Raw genomic sequence first — 18,859 nt, 5'->3', positions numbered from 1 at the left:
CATTCCACCCCACATCCCATCTCTAGGTCACCCCACTAGTGGGGTGACCTGAGGTAAAAATAATCTCCCTGAACCTCAGTTTCTTAATCTGTAAAATGGATTTGTAGCACCAAGCTCCTGGGATTATGAGGATCTGGGAGCAGTATATGGTGTGGAAAGTGCCACCAACCCACTCTGTAGGGAGGGGTACTTGGGCTCTGGAGTCAGACTGCCTGGGTTCAAATCTCATGTCTGCCATTTTCTAGCTGTTGATCATGGGCAAGTCACTTCATCTCTCTGTGCCTCAGTTTGCCCACCTGTGAAATCAGGTTAAGAATATCTCTGGAATTGCTACAGTAATTAAATAAAGTTACTATTAAAACACCTAGCACAGTGCCTGGCATATAGTAGGTGCTCAAGAAATAACACTTAGGGCGCAGCCAGATGGCTCAGTTGGTTAGAGCCCGAGCTCTCAACAAGGTTACCAGTTCAATTCCTGCATGGGATGGTGGGCTGTGCCCCCTGCAACTAAGATTGAAAACAGCGACTGGACCTGGAGCTGAGCTGCGCCCTCCACAACTAGATTGAAGGACAAAACGACTTGGAGCTGATGAGCCCTGGAGAAACACACTTTTCCCCAATATTCCCCCCAAAATTATAATAATTTAAAAAAAGAATGAAAGGAAGAAAGAAAGAAAGAAAGAAAGAAAGAAAGAAAGAAAGAAAGAAAGAAAGAAAGAAAGAAAGAAAGAAAGAAAGAAAGAAAGAAAGAAGAGAGAAAGAAAAAAGAGAGAACACTTAGTATCATTATGCCTCCCTCTCGGTCACCATCCCAGGACTGTAGAATGTCAGAGCCGAAAAGACCTGAGGAATCACCACTTAAGCCACGGCTCTCAATACAAACAGGAAACTGAGGCCAGGGAAGGGTAGGAGTTGCCAGAAATCCTGGGCTGGAGTTCAGGGGTCCCGGTCCCGGCCCATAGCGCTGTCCCCCGACGCCGGTTTCCTCCGGGGCTGGCAGTCCAGCCCGCTCCTGCCTGCACGTGACTCCCACGGAGGTGCAGAGGCCGCCTGGCCACACCCCCTCCCCGCCCTTTTGGTGGACGCTGGGGGCTGGAGCTGCAGCCGCTGCCAGTGCTGCCCCTCGGTTTGTGGGTTTGCCTGCCAGCGCCAGAGCAAGTGACGTCCCAGGCCCAGTGCCGGATGGTGCTGCGCAACCCAGGTAAGGGCTGTGTGGGACGGGGTACCCAGGGGCAGTAGGTGCAGGGCGTGGGGACGAGGTAGGTCGGCCCAGTCCTGGCTCATGTCGCTGCCTGTGTGGAGTGTGGAGTTTCCGGAGGTGAGTCTGTGTGTGTGTGTGTGTGTGTGTGAGATGTGGGCAGTAGGTAAGAGATTGGTATGGACAATGTGTGTATGCCGGGTTATAGTCAGTTAGTGTGGTGTGTGTGTGTGTGGTGTGCCCAGGCAGTATAACCAATGGATTGTGCTGTGTGTCGGCGTGCAAGAAGTGTGTGTGGTACCTATCTATAGCCCTGGTTGTGGCAAAGTAACTTAGGGGCTCAGTGTGTGTGCCCATGGTGTGTGTACACTGTGTTGGGAGCCGTGGCACTTTGGTGCGTACATGTGTATTGTGCAAGTTGTTAAATGTGGGTTCTGAGTGTGACACGTCCATCGCCCTGTGTGGTGTGCTGAGCCAGGTAATGGAGGTGAGAAGCATTTGTGCATCTGTTACCACTGACAGAACATTTCCCATGACCCTGGGATTGTTCTGACTGTTCCACCCAGCACCCCTAAGAGCTTGGGAGAATGAAAGCTCACCCCGGATCTGGGTGGAGGAAGTGCAAATAGTGCCCAGCTCCCACAAACACACATGCACACTCTCAGGAAGCTTCTGTTACTCTTCAAATTTCATGTGAATTTTGCATTCCTCTCTGTAACATTTCTGCATTTGTTTTAATGTAAAAATATCATTCTGATAAGTTACCATCCAGTGAGTTGACTCAAGGCTTGGTGACGAGCCGGGTTTATCCTGAGGTCGGAGCCCTCTGGCACCTGTAGAGGAGGAATCTCCTGCCTGTCCTCCAAGCTGGGATGGCAGGACCCGGAGCTCCTGAGGGAGTGTGGTTGGTGTGAGGTTGTGCTGTGTGTGCAGCATAGTTGTGTGGTAGGAAGCTGGAGTTGTGTAAGGCCGTGTGTACTGTGTATGAAGGAAGGGATGACAGTGGTGTGGGGGGTGTCCTGCATGGGGCACTGTGGTGATGTCTATCTAGGTCATTTCTAGTGCAGGGGCAGGGGAGCTGGCTTCTGAGGAGGAGCCCTGGCCACCTATGAGCTTCTCACCTTTGCTTCACAGGCTGGGCAAGAAGAGGCTGCTGGACCCCTGAAGACCATAGGGAAGGGAGTTCCCATAGCAGGTGACCTCCTGGAACTGTCAAGGTGGTTCTGTTGTCCAGGCTTGGTTTAAATTCCAGCTATTTACATGAAGAATTTGGGGCAAAATCTCTTTGCGTCTGAGTTTCTTCCTTCAAAAAATGGAGATGTTAATAGTATTTGCCTTGTAGGGTTATTGTAACAACTGAGTGCCTGGATATGAAGTGCTTGGCACAGTCTCAGGCACATAACACCATTATCACCCTTAACAGCTGGTGATAAAACTATGATAATGACGGCGTCCCCCCTGAGGAGTGGGTCCCTGCCCACCCAGGAACCGTCAATTCCCACAGAACCAATGATTTCCCGTGAACTGGGAAGGTAGGAATCTGAGAATCTCCCCAGTTAAGTATGTCTGGGGGATCCATTCCTGTCCCCAGGCTCTATCATTGTTGAACTCTCAGTGATGATCTGGCTTCTGGGAAGCTTCAGTCTGAAGTGGGAAGATGCCAAGCCCCTGGCAAGGCCTGGGATGGGGCGTGGGAGACAGGCTGGGGAGAAGTGCAAGCGCAGCGGGGGCGTGGATAGAGGCCTCTCCCGACAAACACCAGAGCAACAGAAAAATGCTGGCCTGTGCCATTGAGTGTGTGTATGTGTGTTGTGTTGTGTTGTGTTTGGGGACTGGCGGGGGCAGGGGTGCCCTCTGCCTGAAATGAGGACAGTCAAAAGGAGCAGGAGCAGGGATGTGAGCTCCCGCAGCCAAGGCGGGCTCTGGGAGCTGAAGAGAGGCTGCAAAGTCAGAGTTAGAGCCGGCGGGTCTGAGCGCAAGGCTGGAAGTGGACCAGGAGCTTCGTTTTGGGGGGAAAACATTTGCGTTGGCAGAGCAAGAGCCCTGTTCCTGGTGACGTCATTGCATCGGTTTAGAGAAGGTGCCCAGAGGCCCCAGAGGATGGGGAGACATAAAAGGCAGTGTTGGGAGCTGTGGGAACATATTTAAGGAGGGCACCTAAATATATCTGCTGTGGTGGCAGGGTGCTATGATGGGCCGGTAGCAAGGCTTGGGCCAGGGCAGAGGCAGATCACTGTCTCCAGTGTCCCCACTGTCCCCAGACAATGAGTCTTCAGCCCAGAGGCCCTGAGAGTTGCTCCTTGAGGTCTGGAGGATGGAACCCTGACGAGCAGCAGGAGGCTGGCCCAGCCCCCAGTGACAGGGTGACACTGCCAGCTCTCTCTTCTCAGCTGTCAAGGAGGTGGGACAGAGGGATGTTGACATCACTTCTGGCCCTGATTTCCTTTCATCCACAATTCCAGCTATAATTGTTTATGATTCTATAGCCCTACTTCTAAGAGTCTATAATCTCAACTCAAACATTCTAAAAGTCTACAATCCAAACTCGAATGTTCTGGACTCCTGCTGTAACATTTCTTCTGATTCCAGTTCAAATGTTCAAGGATTCTGATCCCAGCTCTGGCAGCCTGACACTTTCAAGGTTATAAACTACCAGAGAAGGTCTACTGCAGAATTATTTGAGAAGCCCCAGGAAAGGTCATTTCACAGCCAGCCACAGCCATTGTAGCTTCTCTATAGAGTGAAGGAAGTTCCCTTCTGAAGTGGCCACAGGCTCCTTGGATGGGTGACTGTGAACCCAGGGCCCCTCCTCATCCAGACACTGGAGATGCTCAGAGCAGCTGTGGTTCTTAAGGGAGGATGGCACAGGAGAGGGAAGGTTAGGGTAGGGTCTAGATTGTCATCAGTCCCCTCAGGATAAGGGATTTGTGTGGTCACTCGTTTTTTTCTGGAGGGGACATGGAGAGGAAGAAGAGAGAGAAAAAGAAATGGGGCTGAGAAGACCCCAGGGGCAAACTTCATTCTGTCTGAGAGACACTCCAAACACCTTAGGTTGTAGAAAGATTGCTGAGGTGTTAACACAAGCCCCACCATGAATGCACAATCATGTTGGAATTCAGCGTGGTCTGAGGAGCGGGGAGCTGATGGCCAGTCCCAATTCGGACACGTCACTATCCCTCTCCAGACCTCACTTTCCTTGTCTGGCACATTGGCACCCAGGACTGAAACTCCTGACCTCTCTTTCGCACCACTGAGGATGTCAGCGCCGTTGTGGGACGCCTGGTCCTTGGGCGAATCTGTGAACGTTAGTCGAATGGATGAGGAGTGAATGAATAAACGAATGATCAAGTGAAGAGATGTGAAAATACAGCCCAAGGCACCAGGACGGTGATCCCTCTTCCACTCTACCTCACGCAGCCTCAGCCCACATGTGAGAAATTGATCCCAGAACTAAAAGAATTAGGGGGGCTTGTCCTCTGGAAGAACCCAGAATTGGCGAATAGTTTAAGAGATTGGGGGTGGGGGACCTCCCAGTGTCACCCCTTGCCCTGCAGCATGTCCACTGCCAGCCTTGCCCTGAGCCCTGGGCAGCAGGCCTGTGGATTCCCGATGCCATCCGTCATTATTTGCCCATGATCACCCCCCACCCAGCCCCTGAGCTGATGGTTGAAGGAAATAACTGTAGCTTCGTGGGGGTGGGGTCTGTGGTAAACAGGAACCCCCAAGAGGTTGGTGGAAGAGGAGGCCAGAAGGGACCTGGGCCTCCAGGCTGTGTGAGGCAGGGTGAAGGTGGGCGTGGCCTGTCTCAGCAGGTATTGGAATGAATAGAGAGGGTGGCAGGTGGCACACATTTACCAGGCACCTACTGTGAGGGACTGTGCCCAGTCCTTATCTGGGTGCTCTGTCCTCTAGCTACTCTGGCAGAAGGAGGGATTTGGGTTCATCCTGGCCTCCTTCCTCCATTTCTCCGTCTTCCTCACTTCCCCCATGCAGTTGTCAAGCCCCATTGAACCTGCCTCCCAAATGTGTCTCCATTGGTCCCTTGTCTCCATCTCAGTGACTCTGGCCCAGCTCTGGAATCCTCACAACCTCCCCACCTGCAGCCCCACTCTTCCCTCCTTTTAACTTTGGCTGCCAGGAAGCTCAGCCACCATCTTAGTTTAGGTTTCTGCTACTGCCTCCAATAAGATCCTGTGGCACACGTGGCTAGTGTCTGAACTCCTTTATAGACAGAGTTGTAAATTCTAAAGCAATCAATAAGTAACACCTGGTAGTTCCTAGATTCTTAGGAGGCGGTCCACTGGCTCCTTGGGTTTTCACTTTTCTTTATTGCCTCGCCCATCACACTAACCCCACCAGACATGAAGATACTGCTGCTGAATGGGGCAGTGTATTGGTTCAAAGCACTGAGTTCCAACCCTGGTTCCGCTACTACTAGCTGGGAGATGCTTGGGTAAGTTACTTAGCCACTCAGGTGCCTCATGTTCCCATCTGTAATATGGGGATAATAATGGTAGCTCCCTTATAAGGCTGTGTGAGTTTTAAATGAGATAGTATAAGCACGGGTAAGCACTTTGTGTTTGCCGGTGTAGTTATTATCCGAATGTATCGTAGCCATCCTGGGAGGGCTGGCAGGAGAAGAGACTGGCTCTGTATGGAATGTTCTAGGCCAGTGCTTCTCAAATGTCAGTAGACATATCAATCCCTGGGGTCTGAGACAGTAGGTCGAGGCAGAACCTCAGAGTGCATTCCTGACATACTCTCGGATATGCCAGAGCTTCTGAGCAGAGTTCACACTTCAGTCTGTACCGTGGGGACTTAGGTCAGGCTATGGCTGGGATCCATTGCAGAGATCCAGAGGGTAATGAATGGAGGAGCCTGGGACTGGTGCCCCCCACCTCCATCTTGAAGCTCTGAGAAGGCTGGACTCTGAGCTGAGTCTGAGATAAGATGCTCTTCTTTACCAGTAGGTCACCAGCACTCAGAAGAGCTCAGTGGATTCAATGAGTGAATGAACCAAAAATTGAGTGAAATAAGGGTTCCAGGGGGGTGGCTGTGCTTTCTCTTCCTGGAATAGCCCTGTCCCCTCTAAAACTCCACTTACTCACATTCTGCCCTTTAAGCTTCCAAATCTGGAGATTAATTAGCCTGAAGCGTCACTTTAAACTGGTGACACACAGGGCTGGTGGCTGGCCAGGCAGGTCAGGGACCACATTCCTAAAGGGACCTTTGCCTGCTTTCTTGGAGCATTATGGCCAGGGCTTGTGTAGGATGGCTAGAGAGGACAAGCCATCTGTATCCTTGGTAACCCTTTGGAGGGAGCCAAGGAAGGGCCCAGGCATCTGAGGACTCAGCTCTTCCCCTCCATCTCTTTCCTGGTTCTGAAGGTCCTTTGTGTGAAACTCACTGACGAGCTGTGCAAGCGCCCTGCATGGGCTGTGTGGATGCACACAATGTGGGAGCACGTGTGCGTGATGGGCGTGGTGTGCTTCCGGGTATGGCAGGTGCCTGGGCACATGCCCGTGTGTGGCCCTGTGTGGGTTATATGGAGTATGCTGTGCACACCCCAGGGCGGGATTGCACCCATGGGCACGGACTCTTTCCTCCTTTGCCAGGTCTCTGTGGTCCCGCTGTGCTTTTCTGCATGGGAAACAGCAGACCCCACACTCTGGACAGAGCGAGGTATCCAGGTTGCAGAGAAGGAAAACTGAAGTGCAGCAAGAGGGACCAGCCTCCCCCATCTGAGGGACTACCAAGCCTGCTGCCTGCAAGCCTGAATGGGGCAGCATCCTTCGGGATGTGATCTGAATCCCAGAGGGACCAAGTCTCTTCCCTCAGACGGGGGCCAGACGGTCTCCTGTTTCAGACAGAGGGCTGAGGGTAGTGTTTCCCTCCTGACTTCTGGAAGCAGTGAGGGGCCAATGGGCAGTGAACTTGGGTGCCCGGATGTGGGCGAAACCATTCCTGCCAGTCCCTGGCTCACAGAGACCCTTCTCAGTCCTTGACTCACATGGACAGGAATAGCTCCAATCTGCAGCTGGGGAAACCAAGGTTCAGAAAGTGGTGAGACCCACCCAGTGGAATGGCCCAAACTGTACTGTGAGCCTAGCCCAAGGCCAGGAGGGGTGACTCTGAGACCCAGCTGGCAGTGGCTGCGTGGGGCTGGGGCCTCTAAAAACGGGGTTCTAGGGTCAGCCTGGCAGAAAGTCGGTGAGCATGATACAGGACATGTGGGATGTAGACTGTAAAGTGCTTACCTACTGTACGGGAGCTCACGGATTCCTGCTGGTGACAGAGGGCAGGAGGGTGGCTGTGGAGGGGTCAGTGCCCACAGGCAGTGGGGATCTGAGGACCCGTGGAGGCAGGGCTTTAGCCTTGGGCACACACCAAACCCCCCCAACACCCACTCCATCTCCTGCACCCCCGCAGGTGCCTATACCCAGGGCTGAACCGGGAGAATTTGAGCCCTAGCTAATACTCTAAGCCTTCCTCCTCCTGTCTGTTTTAGTTCCCGGGGAAAATAAGGAGCCTGCAGTGACCAGGATCCCCACAAATCTCCCACGGCACCTGGGCCAGATTGTGGCAAGGATTGCTGAACCTGCGAAAACAAAGCCTGTAAACCGGGGGCTTGCGGGCTCCCCAGGGGTAGGCATGTGTGTGCATATGTATACACTACAGGCAGAGGCAGAGGCACAGGCAAACGCACGTGTGAACAAACATCACACTCCAGGCCCTCTTGCACAGATACACACACATGCTGTACACATATTGGTGCAATTCCAAACACGTGTGAGTACGTGTGCATCTTCCAGGTCAGACCCACACATGGCTGACACCCTCCATGCAGACGTGTGTACCTGACATTCAAGCAGTTCCATCCTCTCCCAACCTGAGGGCCTGAGGGGGCTGGGTGACCCTCTCAATTATCTCAGGCCTATACCTTCTCCTCCCAGAATAAGCTTTCCCAGGCTTCCAGCCTTGTCCCTTCCCATCTCTCCCTCCTCACCTTCTCTACAAGGACAGAGGAGGGGCCCTTCCTGTCAGCTGCCTGCCAGCTGGTTAGTGGCTTTGTCTTTTCTGAAGAACGGGTTCTGTGGAATTTCCACTTATTTCCCATCAAGGGTCAAGGGCTTGCTTTGGGAACTGCCCCAGGGCTTTGCAAGAAGAGGCTGGTTTTCAGTGAGCAGGGATATTGAGCATATAACAACCCCTGTCGTCTGGGGAGCTCCTAAGTTTTGCAAACTGCTTTCTTGCCAGTGTCTTGCTCATTCTTCACGACAGCCCTGAGATGTAGGTGCCTACACTTCCTCCATTTGATAGATGAACGAACCAAGGCCCACTTGGGATGGGACCTGCCTGAGGTCACACAGCAAGGTGAGGCATAGTTGACCAAAACTCTCGGTCTCCTGAGCTTGGGCTTGGGGGAAATGGCTTTAGCATCCTGGGGTCGGGTGGGCCCAACAGAAGAGCACCTCGTCCTCCTTTACCAGGAGCTGGCTGAGGACCCAGACAGTCCATCACAGGCCAGCACTCTGCTGTGAGGCTCAGCCCTGAGTCAACCCTTGTGCCATGCCAGAGGAGAGGGCAGGAGGGGGAACAAGGACACTTTGCCTTGCTGTGTGATCCAGGCCAGTCCCTAACCCTCCTTGGACCCAGGGCCCTCTCGCTACACTGGAATATTGGGGTTGGTTGGAGGATGTACTTCCTCTCTGAGCCTGCAGATGGGGCTTCCGCGGGGCTGTGAGCAGAAGGCAGGCCCAGGATGCTCCATGCCGAAGTCCTGGTGGTCCTGAGCTGTGCCCAGGGAGCCCTGGCCTTGGTCCCTGGCCTACTGCTGAGATCCACCAAGGCAGGGCCTGACACAGAGTGGGAGCTCAGGAACTGGGGTCTCCTTCAGGCTAGGCGGGAGACTGTTGGGAGAAGAGGACCCCGCAAATCCCCATGGTGTCTGTCCAGCCCATCTAAGAGTGCAGCCCTCTGGCTCTCTGCCCCTTCCCTTCTCTTATGTTTCTCTCTAGCTCTCATTATTACCTGACCTGCTATATATCAGGGGTGCCAAAAAAAGTATACATGTGACTTGTATTCATCTTTTGTTATCGGTATATATTGAGTATTACAATTTTAATACAGTTTTTTCCTTACTTAAATGTGTATACATTTTTTGGCATCTTCTGTATTTACTCATTAACTAAAATAAACTAGTTTCCACTACTAGAATATAGGTGCTATAAGGGCAAGGACTTTATTTTATGCTCTCAAGTGCCTTGAACGTTACCTACACAGAGTGGGTGCCCAATAAGTACCCATAAAAAAGGAGGAGGGGGAAAGAGGGAGGACTTATCTTGTGGACAGGGGGATGCCCAGGTCCCCATTGGCCCGAGGCAGACTCACCCTGGCTGGCTTCTCCTCATCAAGCCCAAGTTCAAGGATGGATTGGGGATGGTGACCTGGCGCAGCTTTTTGCCCCCACGTCACCCTCCATCTGAGGAGCCATCCTCAGTTCCCAAGGGGAGAGGGTGGCATCTGGACCCATGGAGTCAGAGCCTCAGACCACAGAGCCATCAATCTCAGGATCTCAGCCTCTCTTAATGGACCTTCCAGGCACTGCTGAGAAAACCACGTTAGTTATTCCCTGTGGCAGCAAAGAGCAGGACCAGGACTCTCTCCAGACTTGAGAAAGGCCAAGAGTGGGCTGAGGCATGGGGTGGAGAGGAGGAGCAGAATGGTCACCCAGGGAGTGCCTACCCTGTGCCAAGCCCTGGTCCTTAAATGTCATCCCACTCGACCCTCCCCACAGCCCTCAGGGCTGAGCTGATGAGCACACTCAGGGTGAAGTGACTGCTCACTTCTGGGTAGGGGCTGAGTCCGTCTTGATGGTAGGGACTTGAGCTGGAATGTTCTTGGGATTTGGGTCCCAGCCCTGCCGCTTGCCAGCTCTGTGCTGCAGCAAGTTACTTCCCCTCCTCGCATTTCTCGGTTTCCTGCTGCCTTCTGGGACTTGTGTGAGACGTGCACGTGACAGTTTGGGGCACAAGGACGAGCTAGCAGTAGGGGCTGCTCCGGGCGTCAGAATTTGCTCCAACACCTCACAGACCAACGTGGAGCTCAGTAACTCTGGGGTGAGTGCTCTGGGTCAATACTGGGAGGATGTCTGAGCCCCCACCCCCTCTCAGAGCTCCTGTGCAGTCCACTGTGGCTCATCCAGACAGGACTACAGACTCGGGGTGGGGAGGGTCCTCCTGCTTTCCTCCGCCTGGTTGTGTCTGGAGCCTGCAGGCTGCTCAGCGTGGAGGGCAGAGGAGATGGGGGCCGACTGGGCCATGGTCGAGGAGTGAAATAGCGGAGGCAGGACAGGGAGCCACATCAGCCTGGGTGTGAGTCCGGAGTGGTACAGGACACCTTTCCTCTCTGGGCCTCAGTTTCTGACTCTGTAAAATGGTAAGACAGTGATCTCTCCCTGAGTATTTGAAAACTGTCAAGTGTTGCCTGTTGGTGGTGAGGGTCCCTAGGGGAGAAGCCTGTGGCAGGAGAGGCTAGGATGATGAGATGGCCGGATAGGAGTCCCCAGAGGAGGCCTTTGGGAAGCTCTGGCCTCTGCCATCCCAGCGACATCTGAGGACAGTTGACCCCACGTAACCAGTGGGGAAAGTGTGTCCCGGAGTCCAGGTGTGGCTTGCTAAAGGGGAACAAAGCAGGGTGAAACAAGTATATCTGGGGGAGCTGGGGTAAAACTTTTCTGGGGTTTCCATTGCTTTTCAACCCCCCCTGACACCACCATGGGAGAAGAAAATGGAGGTGGCACAGTCCATTGGATGGGCCCTGGCCTCTTGAAGATATCTGGGATTTACATCTCTTGCCAGCTTGAGAATGGGTCTTAAGCCAATTCAGGGACACTCTCTCCACCCCTCAGTATCAAATGAAGTGATAAATGAGAAGGCTCTTTGCAAACTATAAAATGCTGTGCCTCTAATGGTACCTCTGCATGTGTGTACAAGCCCTTGGGTGTGTATGCACGAATGAGAATGTGCGTCTTTTGAGTGTGTGTGCATGTGTGTGTGATGTGTGTGAGTGCACACGTTCCCCTGGCTTGGTGTGCTGGAGTAACTCCACACTGCCCAAGGCTCCTTGTTTGGCTGGGACTTCTCTAAACTTCTTACAATCATTTCTCGTGTTTCCTCACTGGTCTTACTTTACCAGAAAGGGAGCGGGCCGTGGTCCGGAAACCTAGCGGTTGTCTCTGAGCCTGCTGACTCTTCTCCCCTCCTGCCCACCCTCACCTCATCCTGTGGCTGTCCCTGGAGGCCCAGCTGCCTGGCGCTCCCACACAACCTGCTTTGCAGGGCTGGCAGCTTGCCTGGTTCCTCTGTGTAGCCCACCTGCCACCTGCTTTTCCCTCCCAGGCTCTGCTCTGGCAGCTCTCACACCATTATCCAATTGACTTAGCAACATCCCAGCACCCCCCAGAGGTGCTCTTATCATTCCCATTTTACAAGCAAGGAAATGAAAACTCGGTGAGAAAAAATGGCTTTCCCAGAGATACCTAGCTAATTAGTAGCAGTGCTGGGGTTTTAACTCCTACAGAACCCCCAAAACTTTATCCTTAATTGCTGTGGCCTACCTGGTGGGCATGTGGTGGCTGGTTGGCTGAATGAATAAATGAATGAAAGAACAAATGAATAAATCATTAGGTCAATATTGAGCTGAAAAGGAAGGTTAAGTGATATTATTAATGGCTATCATTTATTAAGCACCTATTGTGTGCTAAGTGCTTCACATAAAAGCAAATGCAGCCAAGATTATTTGTTTCCCCATTTTGCAGTTGAAGAGGCTGAGGTTCAGAGAAGTTAAAGAATCTTGTCCAGTGGGGGACCTGGGATTCTAATGTGTCCTCCCTAGAGGAGGGGTGAGTCGGCAGAGCCCGGCAACAGATTCCCTTTGCAGCAGAGGCCAGTCAAGCCTCTCAGGAAGCTGTCTACAGCTCTTCCCAGTAACACTCCACCCCCACCCCTCCTGTCTCAGGAGCATTTCCCCATTTGTCTCTGAAATGGTTTTCTATTTCAGTCTGGGGTCGAGATTTTCTGGCCTAGCTCTGACTCTTCCTCTGATTCTAGACACGCCAGTGCCCTGGCCTGGGCCCCTGTCCCAGGACCAGCCCTGTCGTTAAGAGCTCCTATGGGAGCACACGTCTGCTCAAGATGAAGTTATGGGTCTGTGGAGATGGCCTAGGGACCCAGGGTCAAGTCAATCCAGCCCTCCACTTAAAGAACTCATGGGCTTGGTGGGCTAAGTCTAGTAATCAAGGCAGAGCCTGGCATCCTGACTCGCAATGCAAAGCTTGTTTTCATGGCCTGGAACAGAGTAAGGGGCTGTCCTGTGGCCCCAGGAGAGAGCTGACCTGTGACATCTAGGAGGCAGATCTCAGCTCAGAGTGAAGAAAGACATTGTCTCTGTCATGCCAGTGGGATGGGAACCAGACATTTCGGGTCAGCCTGAAGTTCTCTGAGTACCTCCTGGTGGGGGTGGGGTGGGGTGGGGTGAACACTCTGAACCAGGGGAAAAAATCAGATGTTGAAATCAGAGCTGGGTTTGGATCCAGGTGCCAGCATTTACTGGCTGTGTGATCTCAGACACATTATTTAACTTCTTGGAATCTCAGTTTCCTCATTTGTAAAATGGGGTAATAGAACCCACCTGGCCAGCTCATGGAATGGATAAAATAAGACACATAACATTACTTGTAAGTTCTTAGGAAACCTTAGTTTACTTTCCTCTCCACCCTGGGGAGTCCTTCATCTATCCTCTCGGCAGCAGCTAGTTTGATGGTTGAGGCAAGAGACAAAATTTGTAAGAGGGTAGAATGAACCCTATAGACTTACCAATACTTGACATTATGGTGCACAGTCTCATTTCTCATGTCACAAAACGGAAATAGAAGTGCAGAGAGGTTGATGTGTGAGGCCTCTGTTGGAAAAAGTTGCCACAATAAAGCAGATAATAGATTAAAATCTAAAGTCCGCAGCCTAGGTGCCCTGAGCAAGCCCGAAATCTCCCTGTCAGACTGTCAGACTAGTTAGCGAAATTCCATCGAGGACCTATTTTGTGCCATGCCCACTCCACAGCTTTATTATAGATTTATCTTTAAATAATAGCAACTACCATGAAAGGTTAATACTGTAACCTGTGTTTAATAAGAAGGGAAACTGAGACTCAGAGTGTGACATAACTTTCTCAAGGTCATAGAGCTAATAGAAGCAGAGGGAGGATTCAGAACAGGTTTGTCTGGCCCTGAAACCCATGACTCTCCTACTCTATGGAGTACTTGTTCCACAAAAGATGTCAGGCCTCAGATCAGAAATATATAAAATAAAATGTGAAAATATGAATGACAACCAAAAAAAAGAGCAATTAGGGAAATGCAAATCCAAATCTTAATATGATACCACTTTACACAATTAGGATGGCTATAATGAAAAGCTGACAATAAGTGTTGATTAGGCTTTAGAGAAATTGGAACTCTCATATACCGTTGATGGGAATATAAAATAGTGCAGCCACTTTGGAAAACAGTTCGTCAGTTCCTCAAAAAGTTAAACATAGAGCTACTATATGACCCAGCAGTTCCACTCTTAGGGACACACCCAAGAAAATAAAAAACATACACTGACGCAAAAACTTGTACACAAATGTTCATAGCAGTGTTATTCATAAGAGCCCAAATGTGGAAACAACCCAAATGTTCATCAGTTGATGAACAGATAACCAAAATATGGCCTATCCATACAATGGAATATTATTCAGCCATAAAGTGAAATTCTGATCCATGTTACAATATGGGTGAATCTTGAAAACTTTAAGCTAAGCAAAATAAGCCAGAAACAAAATGGCACATAAGGTTCCATTTATATAAAATGTCCAGAATAGGCAAAGCCACAAATATGGGAAGTAGATAAGTAGTTTCACAGGAAGGAGGGAGAGAGGACTAACTGCTAATGGGTGCGGGGTTTCTTTGATGAAAATGTTCTGAAATTAGATAGTGGTGATTGATGCTTGCATAGTCTTGTGAATATACTAACACCCACTGAATCGTACAGTTTGAAAGGGTGACTTTTATGGTAGGTGAATAACATCTTAATTTAAAAAAAAATCAAAACAGGAGCAGGAATATAAAAGTTACACAGCAGGTTGAGACTAACTTTGATCCTAAGGTAGGAGAGCATGGGCACTCAACTAGGAGCTTCCTAGCAGCTGGAACGAAGAAGGAGAAGCAAGAGGAAAGTGTCAGCTCCTTAGGGAAACCAACTCTTCCGAGACTTAGCTCTAGGGCAAGATTCCCACAAGCCTGAGTTGGCTGACTATCGTAACAAATTGTCAGAAACAGAAATTTCCTATATCTCCCGCCTGAAATTCTGACTCAGCAATATCAAGAACTGGGAGGGGTGTGCGATTTTACCACACTTACCAGTGAGCCGGCTACAGTTTATGGGTGCTGGCAGAAGACCTAAGTCTCTTAGTTAGCGATGGAGAAACGTGTTCCTCACAGCAACAGTAGCAGGGAGAATATCAGTATTAGCATTTGTCCCTCAAGGCCCAGTTCCCTCTCCTCACACTTAGATGTAATGGTCAGGGTTGTTTTGTTTGTGTTTTTTACTGTCCTAAAATACACATAACATAAAATTTACCATTTTAATCTTTTTCATGGTAAAATATATGTGACATAAAATGAGCTGTTTTTACTCACAATCCCACCACATGTGTAGGGTTTTTTCCCTCCTGACACCAACTCTGAAAGGTAGTAGCACGGACCCCACAGGTTAAGGGCTCAGTCCCACAAAACTGCCCCCCTAATTCAGATGCCAGTTGCATGTCCTGGGCTTCCTGTCCTTCTGACCAAATAGCTATTTATGGGGAGCTCCCACAACCCCTTCCTCAGGTTCGGTAATTTGCTAGAGTGGCTCACAGAGTGCTGGGAAGCACTTTATTTACCACTACCGCATTATTATAAAGGATTCAACTCAGGAACAGTCAAATGGAAGAGGCACAGAGTGGAGCTTCCATGCCCTCTCCGGGTACACCACCTCCCAGCACGTCTATGCTCTCTGAATCCTCTTGTTTACGGTTTTTTATGGAGGGTTCATTATGCAGGCATGACTGACGAAATCATTGGCCATTGGTAATTGAACTCAATCTCCAGCCCCTTTCCCCTCCCTGGAGATAAGGGGATGCGGCTGAAAGTTCCAAGACGAAATCAAGGTTTGGTCTTTCTGGTGACCAGCCCCCCCCCCCCCCCCATCTTGAAGTCATTTAGGACCTGCCAAAAGTCAACTCATTAGAACAAAAGATGTTCCTATCACTCAGGAAATTCCAAGGGATTTAGGAACTCTGTCAAGAGCCAGGGACAAAGAAATTACGTATGTATTTCTTGTTACCACACATAAAATGTACCATTTTCACCCTTTTGGATATATAATTCAGGGGCATTAAGTACGTTCACATTGTTGTGCAACCATCACCACTGTCCATCTCCAGAACTTTTTTTTATCATCCCAAATTGGAACTCTATACCTATTAAACAACAACAACTTCCCATTTCGCCCCCCCTCCGCCCCAGGTAACCATTATTCTACTTTCTGTCTCCATGAATTTGACTCTTTTATAATAGTATCTCATGTAAGTGGCATCATACAGTGTTTGTCCTCTTACGTCTCGCTTATTTCACTTAGCATAATGTTTTCAAGGTTCATCCATATTGTAGCATTTCCTCGCTTTTTAAGGCCGAATAATATTCCAGTGTGTATAATGGCTATATCATTGTTTGTTTAACCATTCTTTTGTTGATGGACAGTTAAGTTGTTTCTACCTTTTGCTTATTGTGAATAATGCTGCTATGAACATTGGTGTATAAATATCTGTTTGAGGCCCTGCTTTTATTCTTTTCACCTAGAAGTAAAATTGCAGGATCTTATGGTAATTCTAGGGTGTGTTTGTTTGGTTTTTTGTTTGAGAAACCGCCACTGTTTCTCACAGCAGCTGCACCCTTTTATATTCTCACCAATAATGAATAGGGTTCCTATTTCTCCACATTCTCTTCAACACTTGTTATTTCCTGGGTTTTTTGTTTGTTTGTTTGTTTGTTTTATAATAGACATCCTAACTAGTATGAGGTGGTAGCTCATTGTGGTTTTGATTTGTATTTTCCTAATGATTAGTGACTTTGAGCATCTTTTCATGTACTTATTGGCCATTTGGATATCTTCTCTGGAGAAATATCTCTTCAGATTTTTTGCCAATGTTTGAACTGAGTTGTTTTTGTTGTGGTGGTTGCTGAGTTGTAGCAGTTCTTTATATATTCTGGATGTTAATCCCTTATCAAAGATATATGCTTTCAAATATTTTCTCCCATTCTGTGGGTTATCTTTTTATTCTGTTGATAATGTTCTTTGATGAACAAACGTTTTTAATTTTGAATTCTAATGTATCTATTTTTTCCTATTGTTGCCTGTGTTTGTGGTGTCATATATGGGCAGGACTGATTTGCAAGTGACAAATGCTTGGGCAAGAAAGGTATTAATTCATGTAAAGAAAGGGTCCAAGGTAGACCTAGATCAGACATGGCTAGATCCAGCAGTTACAATGATGCCATCAGTACTCTCTTTTTTCATCCTCTCTCCTGACTTCACACTGGCTTCCTACGTTCCCAACCAACTTGTTTCCATAAGTGCCAGGGCCCTCACAGCTACTAATCCTTGAGGAAAAGGGAGAGAACCTTTCATGCTAATTCTACCAAAATTCTTGGGGCAAACTCTAATTGCTTTCCCCTGAACCAATCACTTGTAAGGGGTCTGGATGGATGCTCTGATTGATCAGCTCTGGGTCAGGTGCCCCCCTTGAATAAACAAGATTCGCATGGGATGGGGGAGGGGTGCCCCATTGCAAGAGTTGCTTGACAGATAAACATTCCTCCCCAGGAGGGGTCCAGGAATCTGACAGGCAGCCAGAGTCATGAGATTCTACTTGAAAGTACATTTCTCACCTCAGACTTCTCATAAGGGGCACTGGAAGTAGAGGGAATCCTTTTAGTAGGTTCCTGAAGACTTCCTGGAGGAGGCAGCATTTATGGACCCCTGTGACTGGCAGGAGGGTGAACCCAGGGCAAGCTGGGTCCCAGGCAGATTGGGCAGAGCACTAGGGGAGCTAAGTTTCCTGCCACCTGCGAACCTCCCTACCCCAGCCCTAGTGTATTGTAGGAGTTTAAAACGTGGTCTCTGGAGCCGGACTGCCTACGTTCATAGACCAGTAGCCATTCATTCTACCTGTGCCACGTTAGGCAAGTCAGCTAAGCTCTCTGTGCCTTGATATAAAATGGAGATAATACTAGTCCTGTCTTACAGGGATTAAATGTAATGTACATCAGGCACATGGTAAGGTTCAATAATTGTAGTAGTAGTAATAGTAGTAGTATTTGGGCTTCTTTTCCAACCACATTTACTGGTACACTGACCACTCCAGCTGTGTTTATCCACTTCAAGGCATCTCCTCCAGCCTCTGCCCTTTCTGTTCCGTCTGAAATGCTTTTGCCTTCAGTGCACTTGGCCATTTCATTGCTGCCTCCTCCATGGAGCCTTCCCTGCCCACAAAGCCACCCCTCCCTGCCTGGGCACCCTCAGGACTCTGCAACACTGACGTCTGCCTTGGATTATGGACTTTCAGGTCCATGTCCCTTGTCTACACTGAGCCCCTAAGAGCAGGGCCTGGGTCTTGTCTGTCACTGAGTTCACCGAAGTCTACCAGCTGCAGATGTGGGGAGAGGGCAGTCTAGGGGCGGAAATAGGACTGACCAGGGAGCACAGGAACACAGCTGGTCCCAGGAACTGAAAGTAGCTCAGGGCCCTGCAGGTCACGTGAGAAGTGTAGGAAGTAGTGCTGAGAACAGAGTGGTCAGCAGGGCCAGGGTTTGCCTTGATTCTCAGACACTGGGAAGCCATAAAATACTTAAGCAGGGAGTGAGGAGGTCAGGTTTTTGCTGAGCAAAGATCCCTCTGGCTGCAGACAGGGGATGGATTGGCCAGGGAGCTAGAAGACAGAGCATGAGGTGTGTGCAGTCTAGGTTGAAGCAGGAACAACAGGATGAGAGAGGAGGCCAGTTTGACAGCTATAAGGATGGAGATCAAACAGGGCGTGGTGATTCATTTAAAGTGGGGCCTCAGTTTTCCCACCAAGGAAATGGCAATGAGCAGGCCTTGCCCCATTGGCCTCTCCAGGGGAGATTGGAAGACAGCAGGCACCTGGCACTGACCACTTTAAATGGTTTGTAACCGTATCTCCCGTGTAGTTCCATGCGCTCCCCCTAGCCTATCCCACCCCGAGACAGGTTCCAGTTCAAGCACAAGATCAGACACTGAGGGGGCTTGATTGAGTCTGCAAGATCCAGAGACCAGACCCAGGCCTCCCCACCAACCCCACCTGGCTGAGTTGTGCTGATGGGACATCTGACTCCCTTGGGCAGGGTGGGCCTCGGCTACTCCATCAGAGAAGGGACCTGACTAGCCCAGACCCACAGTTCCCTGAAACAGATGGCACATGGTTCCTTCCTGTTTTTCCCTTGTCAGCCATGCCTTGCAGAGACACAGGCTGATTTGAAAGGGGAGTACGCCCTGGGAACAG

The 18,859-nt window shown here is 49.9% G+C and overlaps 2 protein-coding genes across 8 annotated transcripts in view; one reads left to right on the top strand and one right to left on the bottom strand.

The window, feature by feature from the left end:
* Positions 1-1,072: 1,072 nt before the first annotated feature.
* Positions 1,073-18,859, top strand: part of P2RY6 (pyrimidinergic receptor P2Y6) — a 33,952-nt gene continuing 16,165 nt past the window's right edge. Inside the window, exons 1-2 of one of the 7 annotated variants that reach the window (XM_074335799.1) lie at positions 1,114-1,201; positions 2,333-2,393. In XM_074335799.1, the coding sequence (XP_074191900.1) occupies positions 1,183-1,201; positions 2,333-2,393 (80 nt within the window). In that variant the 5' untranslated portion in view covers positions 1,114-1,182. Of the gene's footprint in view, positions 1,202-2,332; positions 2,394-10,204; positions 10,318-18,859 lie in introns of those variants that run through there. The other 6 variants (XM_074335800.1, XM_019744357.2, XM_074335802.1 and 3 more) reach the window with 6 other exon arrangements.
* LOC141572223 (uncharacterized) overlaps positions 6,428-18,859 on the bottom strand; it is a 36,461-nt gene continuing 24,029 nt past the window's right edge. Inside the window, exons 4-5 of the mRNA XM_074335803.1 lie at positions 13,075-13,159; positions 6,428-10,626 (exon numbers count right to left, since the gene is read on the bottom strand). The gene's annotated coding sequence lies outside the window, so the exon portion shown is untranslated. The remainder of the gene's footprint in view (positions 10,627-13,074; positions 13,160-18,859) is intronic.

Source organism: Rhinolophus sinicus, linkage group LG06, assembly GCF_036562045.2.
Source record: "Rhinolophus sinicus isolate RSC01 linkage group LG06, ASM3656204v1, whole genome shotgun sequence".
Lineage (NCBI taxonomy): Eukaryota > Metazoa > Chordata > Mammalia > Chiroptera > Rhinolophidae > Rhinolophus > Rhinolophus sinicus.
This window is presented reverse-complemented; position numbering and strand designations above follow the sequence as displayed.